This window comes from Eleutherodactylus coqui, chromosome 6 (genome assembly GCF_035609145.1).
Source record: "Eleutherodactylus coqui strain aEleCoq1 chromosome 6, aEleCoq1.hap1, whole genome shotgun sequence".
In the NCBI taxonomy this organism is placed as follows: Eukaryota; Metazoa; Chordata; class Amphibia; order Anura; family Eleutherodactylidae; genus Eleutherodactylus; species Eleutherodactylus coqui.
This window is the reverse complement of record NC_089842.1, coordinates 200,659,909-200,672,606: the sequence shown is the minus strand read 5'-3', so window position 1 is coordinate 200,672,606 and position 12,698 is coordinate 200,659,909. Positions and strand designations below refer to the sequence as shown.

Sequence of the window (12,698 nt, the reverse complement as noted above, 5' to 3'; positions counted from 1 at the left end):
ATTTGGCCACTGTGGGGGTAGCTTTTTCTAATTTGGCCACTGTGGGGGCCGCTATTACTAATTTAGCCACTGTGGGGGTCGCTATTTCTAATTTGGTCACTGTGGGGGTCGATATTACTAATTTGGACACTGTGGGGTTGCTATTACTAATTTGGCCACTGTGGAGGGCAATATTATTACTGGGGCCACTATAGGGGTCACTATTATTACTGCAACCATTATAGGAGTCACTATTAGGGCTCTTTCACACGGGCATAATTGCATTTCGGTCGCACAAATACGCTGCGGATTTGCGCAATCGAAAATCACTTATGCCTGTATATTTGGACACGCAAAAAAGAATGCAGATGGGCGCACTAAAATGGTGCGCAAATATGCAGTAAATACACAGGTTTTCTGCACATTCACCACGTATTTGCGCGGCCCAGACACTTCAATGGCCTATCGGGGTGCGTAGTACGCTACAAAATAGGTCATGCTGTGTGAAAATATACATCATGTGAATAAACTAATTGAAATCAATGGCTTCTATTCACTGCATATTATGTACGCAAATACGCTTGCGTGAACAGGCCCTTACTATACAGTCTTACAATCGGCCCTTTGAAGGTCACCATAGGCCTTAGTCAGACGGGCGTTTTTTCGCGCGATTTGCGGATCGCATGACGGATGTGCATCCGCAAATCGCGTGACCGGTGCGCGCAAGTCGCCCGCAAATCTGCTCCTAGCCTCGTTTCATTAGAAACGGGCCGGAGCTGTCCAGCGCATTGCATTCAATGGAGACGGCAATAGAGCCGCCTCCATTTAAAGCAATGCGCTGCGGGCGAGCCCGGGATGAATTGTCGGTAAGGGCTTAAATATATAAGCCCTTCCCTGCAATTCATCCTAAAATGTGTAAAAATAAAAAAAAATTGTATACTCACCTTCTCCCGGCAGCCGGAGCTCCGCGCGGCCGTCCTGCAGTGGGTGTGAAGGGGGTGTGAGTCAGACCTGCCCCCTGATTGGCTCAGCGCTGAGCCAATCAGAGGCATGCCTCACTCACACCCATTCATGAATTCATGAATGGATGTGAGTCAGACCTGCCCCTGATTGGCTCAGCGCTGAGAGGCAGCAGTCACTCACCCATTCATGAATTCATGAATGGGTGTGTGAGTGAAACCGGCCTCTGATTGGTCAGGGCTGTGACCAATCAGAGGCAGATCATTCAGCAGGCGGGGATTTTAAAGCCCCGCCGGCTGAATAGTGCCGAGAAGCAGTTCAGGAGAACTGACAGCGGCCGCGGCTGGACTCCGGCTGCAGCGGAAAGGTGAGTATACAATTTTTTTTTATTTTAACACATTTTAGAATGAATTGCAGGGAAGGGCTTATATATTTAACCCCTTCCCGACAATTCACCCTGCGCACGCCGGCAGCCCATTGCTTTCAATGGAGCCGGCTGTTTTGCCGCTCCATTGAATTCAATGGGTAAACATCGTTCTTCTCTGTCACAGCTGTTACAGCTGTGGCAGAGAAGAATGATTTGTCTTCTATATGTTCTCAATGGGGTCGGCGCTGCTGCCGCCGGCCCCATTGAGCGCATATACAGAAGAGAACAGGAATCGCAGATCGCAGATAGGTGCGATCTGCGATTTTTTGTTCTATAATTTATCTGACGAGCGCATAAAAAGCGCTCATGTGTTCGATACTATTGCAAAGCAATGGTTTTATAAAATCGCCGGACGCATGCGCATGCGCAAATCGCGGCTAAAAACGCCCGTCTGACTAAGGCCTAAGCCTGATGTAGCCCTCGGTGAAAATGAGTTTGAGACCCCTGATCTATAGGGTTAGATATTATGCTCACTTCTCTAGCGACACCAAGTTACCCAATACTGTCATAGTCATAACAGTCATACATTGCTGAGAAATAGAAACGATTACCACCAGTCAAAAAAACATTTCCCCCACTGACTCTTGTCATAAACGATTTTCAACTACTTCCAGGAAAAAATAAAATCTTTATTTACCAATTTTCAGATGCGCATAATAAGAGTCTTTGTTCTGTCCGTTTTACGGACATAGGACTTAAAGTTCCCGCTGTTATGGTGCTGATGAACCATAGGAGATTTGTGTGTTGAGTCCATAATATGGGAGCAAAAGAGCACTTATGATATACCCTTCTGAAAGTGGCCTTAGCTAAGGTCATGCCTTAAAGGGGTTGTCTGGGCTCATTTTGACTGATGACCTATCTTCTGGATGAACGGGGGTCTGCCACTCAATGGGAGAGCAGTGCTGCTGCATTTCCTACTTCTGTTACAGGGCATCCTGTCCTGGGCAGAAAGTGCAGCAGCAGTGATGCGGCTCTCCCATTGATTGCAATGAGAATGAAGTAGATGCCCACAGTTCTTCTCTTGTCCGCTGATGACAACGTCTGGCCTGCTGCATTGGACAGCAGGCTGGAAAATCAGTTGATTGACCCCTGTCCACCAACTACTGATGACCTATCAGGGGATAGGTAATGAGTCGAAATGAGCCCAGGAAATCCCTTTAAGATCACACCGTAGTTAAGGCACATTAGTTTTAGGGATTTATAAGGTTACAGTTTGTTTCAGGAGATGGACAATTATATACTTACATAATCCCCAATTTAACTTGGCACGCACATTCCTACGGTTTCCTTTAACACACACCTGTGAACCTAGACGTGTGGTATGTATGACCTCCTCACATCTTAAAGTTTTTGCAGAGTATAACAGAGTTTGTTTGCATAAGTGGTCGGCCTCGGTTAGCATTTTAATCGCAAATTTGAATTTTCATGCAATTTTTTTCTAATCATTGATGCAAAACTGTCTGAAGGGGATTGTGTGTATAAATTATTAAGGCTGCATTCACACTTGCGTTAGGGCATTCAATCACAATTCTGTCTCTCTGTGCCTTTCTCGGAAAAAAAAGCTTACTTCCATTCTGTTAAGTTTCCGTTTTTTACCAAAACAAATAGCACTGCAGACTGCGCTTTTTGTTACGGTAAAAAAAAAAAAGGAACCATAACAGAATGGAAGCAAGCTTTACACCCCATTAAAGGCAATGGAGAAAAATATTGGGAACCTTTTATTCTGTTTCTCAGTCCTGAAAATGGAAAAGAGAAGGAATTCTGATGTAATGCACTAATGCAGGTGTGAATGGGCCCTAAGCTATTTCTTTTATACATGACATGCAGTGCCCTCCCAAAAGATTTTTTGCAGTCTAGTATCTGCTTGCGCTGTGTAGTATATATTTTTAAACCTATTTGTGGATGACCGCCAAATATTTCATGACCTCAGTTTCAACAGTTTTGAGAACACAAGCTCGTGTTGCTATAGATTACAGTAGTATATATGGACTTTGCACACCTTGATGTATTATTTTAATATTGTTTTGTGTGTATACACAGTCAGCAGCCTATCAAGACAACTGCAACCAGCAAGTAGTCTAATTTCAGGAAATATATAAGGCTTAGGCCGCCTGCAGATGGGCGGGATTTCCCGTGGAATTTCCGCCCTTGGAAGCTGCCGTAGGTTTGTGTTAGCAAACGCAATCCTAGGCAGACGGCTGCAGTTTGTCCGTGCGAAATCTTGCGCAGCAAACAAACCGCAGCATGTTCTATTTCTGTGCGAGGCTCACAGAGCCCCGCACAGAAACGTCACTCACCGGCCGCCGGCTCCGGTCTGCGCATGTGCCGGCAGCCGGCATATGAAAGATCCGGAGCTGCGGGGCGCGGGTGAGTACGCGCTGCTCTCTGCAGGCGTTTGGGTCGGGTCCCGCGACGAGAATTCTCGCTGACGGATCCAACCTGGCCGTCTGCAGGCGGCCTTAGGGTTGCACTTAATTTTTGAAGTGTGTAAATCCTATATTTTCAATAGAGTAGGTCCTACTTTTTTCCACGCACGCAAAACACACTCAGGCCCATGGGCTGCATTTACACAGGCGACTTTCCCTGCGAGTTTTTTGCCTTACGAGATCCACAAAGCTCACATGGAAATAGACCCCATTTTTTGAATGGATTGACCTACGCGTGCAAATTGTAGCCTGTTCTATTTTTCTGCCACTTTGCCCATATGAAATATATAGATGAGTTACAATCACATTGCACTTGCATAGCATGTATTTGCAAGTTCATGTTAGTGTGATGCAAATTTTTTCAAATTTCCTTTTTAAACGGGAAGTTAAGAATGGAAAAAGTTTCTAGATGTGAACTTTGATGCAACAAGGTTTCAGACTCCATGAGTTTAAAGGTTAAGTATTCATATCAGTGAAGCTGACAAATGTAAGGCTAATCTAATCAGCGGCTGAAAGAGGCCTAAACTCAGTGGGATGTTTTAAATTGGGTCCTCGGCATGGCAAAGTGAGCGACATGTTCATTCCAGCCCCTTGACCTAGCTGAGACCTTGTTAAGGTTCTGCAAAATTCACTAAAGGACCCCAAAGCAGCAACATGTGTAAAGGAGCTTAAAGAAAACACATGTTCCAGAGACTCCGGCCTTCCCTGATCCAGGACCTGGAGGATATGGTAACAAAGGAGATCACAGGCAGATAAATTCCACTTTTAACCCTTTACTGCAGAAGGGGTCAGGCTTTAACCCAGATTTTTTTTTTTATAGGGAAGGGTGAAAAGTGGGACAGGGAAATTAAATCCCGTTGGGCTTCCAAAAATAAATTAGTTGAAAAAACAGAAAGTTCAATGAGTTATTTAACGGCTGATTGATCCTAAAGGAAATACGGATGTTGTTGGCTTCTCTGAGACAAGTGTCTTCTATTAGCAGAGCTTTGTATTTACAGCCAACCAAAGCAAACTAATTAATTCAAAAAGGAAACCAAATGATCGGCCTCAAATACAAGGTGATAAAAGCCGCTCGTTGGGTGAAGGTCATCAATAATATTCCTCAGGCAATCTTGTATTGATTTCACTTTCATGCTGTGATAAAGCACTTTACAAGTTGTTAAACTGACAGTTTATTCCTTGGTAAATAAGCATTTTTACATTTAATCTTCTCACAGATGAGTTACATTACATATTTATTGTCCATTTTATGCGCAAGAAAACATTTCACTCTTTTTTTTCCTTAACATTTGCTTCTGATTTTCTACCAGCAGCAATGTGAAAACCTAGAGCGAATGTGCCGATGTATTATTATTAGTCAGGCAGCTGACAATCCATAGGGTAAAAGGGAAACCATCACCAAGATAGACCTCATTAATTCAGGGCATCCAACAGATGCCTTAAGAAACACAAGGCAGCAACAAGTAGGGTCCCACACTCCTATTTAGGACACATGGAGAATGTCCTGCATACAGCTGAAGTTAACCAAGCTTATATCCATGGCCCTTTACTATGTGAAGAGCCATTGATGCAAGAATGTGGTCCTGTGTGGCTGATGGCCCTCAACTTGCATATATGATGGGCATTTTTGTCCTATAACAGATATAAACCAAAGAGATTGGGCCAGGTTAAATAGCGTTCTTCATTATCCAAAATCAAGTCTAGTTTGCTTTCCTCAATGAGCAGAATTTGGAGGTTCTCGTGTAGAGAATAATGCCATGAACTAGCATATGCCATCACGAAGTCTCTATATTAATGACTCTCTTAGCTAGATGTTACAATAAAAATCCGATGGATTATGGCACTGCTCTGTAGGTTTGAGCAGATGATAAAGTCTTGGTGGCCACATAAATATGGAACATATATAAATACTGTAGATGGTAAGAATCATGACCATGTTCATCTACTTAAATGACAATTTCTAGTTTTATACTTTATTCACCTTTTAGGTTAAGTTCATGAGGGACACAATCTGGAATGCCAACAGCATTAAAGTAAAATAAAGTCAATTAAAGGCGTTGGCCGAAATTAAGCTTGTCTGAAAACAAAAGGGCCCCCATTTGAAAACAATAATATAAAGATGAGCTCTCGCTCATGACCTGAAGGTTGCAAGTTCAATCCCTGCATGGTTCAGGTCGCCGGCGGCTCAAGGTCTATGACTCAGCCTTCTGAGGTCAGTAAAATGAATATCCAGCTTGGTGGGGGATAATAAATAAATTATCTGAAAGCGCTGCGGAATAAGTTGGCGCTATACAAATAACAAGATTTATTTATTTTATTTTAAAGCTTATACTCACCACTCCCCACATTTCTCCTCACTAACATACAGGTTTCAACAGCGTGTGTACGGAACATCACAGGCTGCTGCAGCCAATGACAGAAGTCAGCAATCTATTGGACAACCCTTATAACTAGAAAAACATAATAAAATGGCTCCTTTAATATTAACCAACGTGAAACCATAAGAAAAGCACACTATATACAGACACAGAAGACAAAACCAAAGCCTTATCTGCTTTTTCTCTAGACATTGTAGCTATCTATTATTATTTGGTTCTTTCTTATAGGTGTCAGTCTTTTCTCTGTGTGGTCAATGTTTGACTGGTCATAATGAACTGGCATAGACCCTTAATAGAAGTGAGCAGTCTTCTAGATACAATCAAGTGCAAGAATATGAGCTGTTCATTGTTGTGATTAACCAGAGCAGAAAATTAAGCCCAACAAAAAAGAACAATGGTACAACTAGCCAGCCAAGTTTGCTGCTCTTACCTAGACGTACACAGGAATCATACACTAGCTTTCAGGCTTTCATTTTCAGATCTGAAAGGTGAAGTCTTTAAAGCCACTCAAACGGGTTATTTGGGATGTAAAAAAATTAAAAGTTCTACCATTTTAAAAAATGGTGCCTCTTTTATTTATAGGTTCTGTCTGGTATTTCAGCTCATCCCCATTTAAAGTGATGAAGCTGAGCTGCAATAGCAAACACAACATGGACAAGAGTGGGGCTGTTTTGGGAAAAAAGCACCCCCTCTAATCCAATACAACCTCTCTATCTAACAGTATAGTGCATCCACTACAGTGCAAACAGGCTGAAACTAGGGCAGCAAATTCCATTTAATATAGTAAAATGGCTAAATGGTTCAGTAAGGCCATTTTCAAATACCATATTAGGGGACTCTGACTTAAAACACAGATGTTCCTCTTTTGTAGCCTCCATCAATTTGCCAGAGCAGATAGTAAACACCTGTCCTTGAAGATCTGACATGTTCATGTGTTACCGGGGACAGCCCACAGATTTCAATGGGAACCAATCATTTTTTCCTCCCTGTTGGGGTGCTTCAGTGAAATTAAAGACTTGCAATCATTTTTAGGAGTTCTTCTAAAAAATTAAATTATTGAAAGTGCGCACCAACTTTAACAATCATATCAATTTTACTAAATAAACTAATTAGGTGATGTCAATCTAGAAGCATAAAACCACTACAATCTTGAGATATAGTGTAATAAATCCTGCACATTAGTACTAAAATTACACCCGCTATTTTAGCGCAGCAGTTACATAACCGATGCATTTTGAAGCATTACTTATGCAGTTCACCGGCACAGACAAAAATGATTAAAAAATAGTTTACAGCAATCTGGAACAATTATGCAATTGTGAACATTCAGCTCTTCTAGATGTCAAGTGCTGCGTTTATGGTCTGTGTGACATTATCCTCTTATTAGCTACATATGTAATGAAGGACTAATTCCTTTTTCATTTACTCACTAGCTATTTTTAGTGCGTGGAACAATTAACAAATAGAAATGAAACAAATCTTTGTTACACAGCCCTCTAAATACAGACAGCATCAGTTACATGATTAGGCAGGATGGAGTAGATAGCAATTTGTATATGTGGGAATCATTCATAGGTGACAAATTTATATATAAAAGGGTCTAGTTTTTTTCCTTCCTCATAGAATTTGACCCATTCTCATCTATTCTGCAAGCTTTCCCTAACTGGGAATATCCACAGGATACAAGAACTGTATAAGGTGCATGTTTTCTCCAAACGTAGCCATCACGTAGGGCTGAGGGCCATCACAACAATGCCTATTCATGTGCGTTAACAAGATACAAGCGCTGCAGACGCCACCTCGCTTGAGATATGCTCAGGATAGATGATGTCAGTCAGTAGACTATATTGGCCCAACATAGTCAAACTAAGAGTATGACAAACACTGCAGTCTTTTAAAGCTAATGCATCTCCTACATTTCTTAATAAGTAAAACCAGATAGCGAAACATTTTCAATTTTTTCTAATCTGTTTTTATTTTCCGATTGCGAAATTCTTATCCTATTGTCTGTACATAACTATGGGGTTGACTATCTTGCCTGAGCTGCAGTTAACAGCATTTAGAGAAATGCTTTGCAGCATAACCCATGGGCCACTTACAAAACGCAGATGGGGGGCCTATTGATGTCTATGGGAGAGTGTTCTAAACATGCTCTGTGATCTCTTAAGAGGTCATTGTGCAGAGGAAGGGAAGAGGTGAGCTGTGAATGATGGATCTTGTGTTAAGTTTCATTGCGATTAGAGATGAGCGAACGTACTCGTTTCGAGTAATTACTCGATCGAGTACCGCTATTTTCAAGTACTTCAGTACTCGGGTGAAAAGATTCGGGGGGCGCCGGGGGCGGGGGGAGGCGTGGCGGAGCGGGGGGAACAGCGGGGAACAGGGGGGAGCCCCTCTCTCTCCCTCTCCCCCCACTCTCCGCTGCAACCCCCCACTCACCCACGGCGCCCCCCGAATCTTTTCGCCCGAGTACGGAAGTACTCGAAAATCGCGGTACTCGGGCGAAAAAGGGGCGTGGCCGTGTACGCTCGCTCATCTCTAATTGCGATCCTATCTGTGATGCTAATGAGATGACGGCGGAAAAGTTTTCCCTACAGAACAGGTAGTGTCAGCCTATTAGGCTTAGTGGTTAGTGTGAAAATGCAGGAAGTCAGGATATTAGGAATTTTCTAAAATATAGATAGTGACATTGAAAATGAAAAAAAAAATTCTTTAAAAAGCTAAACATAAGAATGTTGTGTAAAAGTAGAAAAACCTTTAAAAACTATAATTTTGCTATTGTCGTAATCATACTGACCCACAGAAAAAATGTTTTGCCTCATTTATGCCTCATGATTAATGCTGTAAAAAAAAAAAACAATGGCAGAATTGATCTGTTCTCTCTCTCTGCTCTGAAAAGAAAAATCAATAAAAGTTTTACAATACATTATATGTACCCAAAAATGGTACCAATAAAAACTACAGTTCACCACACAAAAAACAACCTCTTATATGGCCATGGTGATGGAAAAATAAAAATGTTATGACTTTTGAAAAATGGAGATGAAAAACCCCCAAAAATCGTTGAGTCCTTTGGGCCAAAATAGGCCATGTCACTAAGGAATTAAGGACAGCAATTTTATTGTCCCTTTTTTCATTATTGCATTCCAAAAGCCGTAAAATTAAAGAAAAATTAAATAGCCATATGGGGCTTGTTTATTTGCGGTATGAGTTTCAATGACACCATTTTGGGGTACATAAAGCATCCTTTTTTTGTCATCTGGTTTATGGAAAAACAGCACAGTAGGAGCATCATGGGACTTCTGCAGGCATAATGTGCACTAGTATCAGGAAGGATATCAAAATATAGGGAACCCTAGTATTATCTAAGAGATCTGTAGTCTCACCTGGGTTTTTATATAAAAAAAAATTGGGACTACAATATTACCTACGACATCCATCCTGATTAACACACATTACACACACAGCTGTACTACATCAATGTTGATGCACAGATATTACACTCACAGCTGTAGCACATCCATGCTGACCTCCACACATGACACGTACAGCTCTACTACATCCATCCTGACCGCACACATTCCACACACAGCTCAAGTACATCCATCCTGATTCCCACACATTATGCACACGGCACATTCCTCACACAGCTTTGCTACATCCTTCTTGATTCGCACATCACACACAGCTCTACTACATCCATCCTGACCCCACACACTACACACACAGCACATTACACAAACAGCTCTACTACATTCATCCTGATTCCCACATCACACAAACAGCACATTACACACACAGCTGTGCTACATCCATCCTGCCCACACACATTACACACACAGCAAATTACACAAACAGCTCTACTACATCCATCCTGACCTCACTCATTACACACACCACTCTACTACATACATCTTGACCCCACACATTACACACACAGCTCTACTACATCCATCCTGATTCCCACACATTACACACACAGCCCTGCTACATTCATCCTGACCCCACACATTACACACAGCTCTGCTACATGCATCTATCTTGACCGCACACATTACACACACAGCTGTACTACATCCATCCTGATTCCCACACTTTATGCACACAGCACATTACACAGACAGCTCTACATCTATCCTGATTCCCACACAATACACACACAGCTCTGCTACATTACACACACAGCTATACTACATGCATGCTGATTAACACATCACACACATAACACATTACACACACAACTCTGTTACATCCATCCTCACCGCACACATTACACACACAGTTATGCTACATCCATCCTGATTCCCACACATTACACACACAGCTCTGATACATTCATCCTGACCCCACACATTACACCGACAGCTCTGCTACATGCATCCATCTTGCCTGCACAAATTACACACACAGCTCTGCTACATCCATCCTGATTTCCAGACATTACACACACAGCACATTACACGGACAGCTCTACAACATCTATCCCGATTCCCACACATTACACACACAACTCTGCTACATGCTTCCTGGTTCACACACAGCACATTACACACACAGCACATTAAACAAACACAGCTCTACTACATGCATGCTGATTCACACACACAGCACATTACACACAGTTCTACTACATGCATCCTGATTCATACACATCACAGACACACAGCTGGGGTACATCTATGCTGATTTCCAGACATCACCAGCTCAGCAGACTCGTGGATACAGTGATCAGCCCCTGGTATTTTGATCCCTGACTTCACCCATCACAGGTCCTTGTGGCTGCTGTTGGTTTATCCAGTATACAGTACTTTCTACTAAACTGCACAATGAATCCTCACACAGCAGTGACGTCACTGCAGGTCCTTCAGCCCACTGGATCTTTTACCAAATTGCAGAAAGGCTCCTCTCACATCAGTGACATCACTGCACGTCTTTCAGCCCGCTGTATCTCTGTGGTGGCGGTAGGTCGATGTCTTCTGTCTGAGATAATAATAGCGTAGTTATATTCTCATTTTGTTATTTTTGTCCTCCACTTCCAAGAGCCCTAACTGTGTTGTTCTTTTGTCAGTCAGGCTCTTGTGTTTTATATACGTTGTAGGACCAGTGATGACGTCACCAGTGGCTGAGGAATGACATCACCAGGGGTGTAGCATGAGAAGCACACACACACACACACACACACACATACTAACTGACAATTGGTTGTTAGTAGCTTGATTACATGTGATTGGCTAATTGTTAACACAACCACATCCCAAATACAACAGGGTGTTAGATTTACATTTACATTTTGTAACCCCATTATTTTAGTTTTGTTATTTTTATTTTTCCACCCTAAAAGACTTCATCTTGTTGTTCAATGGAATTGCACAGATAACAGTCACATTGAGGGCTCAGTCACACATGTGCATCCGGGCACCGATGCGCCCATGTTCCTGCAGGATAAGACGGCTGCACTGCAGGTGTGGACGACTCTCTGCACCGCCGGAAGAAAGAACACATGACCGGCTCCATTGCTGGCGGTGCGGAGAGTCGTCCGCACCTGCAGTGCGGCCGTCTTCTTTGTTCAGTAACACGGGCGCATCGGCACCCGGATGCGCCCTTGTGACTGAACCCTGAAAGTGAAAACAAATTTGAAATGATTGGATTTTTTAACAGGATGAAAACAACATTCTAACAGGGATGAGTAGACTTTTACATCTACTGTAGATACGTATGTAAATATACACCCACACAAATATATATATATATATGCACACACATATTAAATATATATATATATATACACACACTAGATGATGTATGCAGCAGCCCCCATCAAATTAGAGGCTACACAGCTCTCCTTGCACCTAAAGCTGGGATTCGCCTCTCTCCTCCTTCTGCATCTGTTTTGTTTTGATGAGGTTGAGGGAATAAATCTCTCTAATAAAACGTCCTAGATGTGGACCTCGGTGGGACAGGTTATATTACAGCCGCATGCAGAGGGGAAATCATTTCATGCTTCAATGTCTTCTGATGACTTTCACCATACACTTCTTCAGGGAGAGAGAGAGAAGACAAGACAGAGAAGCTGTGAAAGGACAAACTAAAATAATAGAAGAATGAGAGGAAATTCTCTTCTCACTTTCAACTCTCCCATGTTACTTCTCATTTGTAAAGGAAACAATATAATCTAGGATGACACGGGAGGCATTTTTGGGCACCTACAGTATTAATAAGTAATCTGTCTTCGTTTTCTTTCACTGTGGAAAATCAAATCAAAGATTGTTCTGACTGTAAGACTATCACTTGGCTATCTTACACAGCAGTGTTTTCTCTGTCCCAGCATTGGCAAGACACTGGATCGAAGAGATGGACTGATTGATAGATGAACCAGTGCCAGTTTTAGGAGATAAGAAATTGGGCAAAACAGACACCCTATCTCCAGAGGATGAGGATGCCAAGAAGTTAACTCACCCAGTATGATGCTTATAGCGCCGACTGGTATTATTTAAGAATTAACCCTTTCCAATCCAATTTGTATCCTGG

The 12,698-nt window shown here is 42.3% G+C and overlaps 1 protein-coding gene across 3 annotated transcripts in view; it reads right to left on the bottom strand.

Annotated features, from left to right (window-relative positions):
* CDIN1 (CDAN1 interacting nuclease 1) overlaps window positions 1–12,698 on the bottom strand; it is a 318,129-nt gene that overhangs the window by 28,753 nt on the left and 276,678 nt on the right. Inside the window, exon 12 of one of the 3 annotated variants that reach the window (XM_066605854.1) lies at window positions 11,076–11,150. The exons of the other annotated variants lie outside the window; for them this stretch is intronic. Within the exon in view, the coding sequence (XP_066461951.1) occupies window positions 11,105–11,150 (46 nt within the window). The 3' untranslated portion in view covers window positions 11,076–11,104. Of the gene's footprint in view, window positions 1–11,075; window positions 11,151–12,698 lie in introns of those variants that run through there. 3 annotated transcript variants of the gene reach the window in all.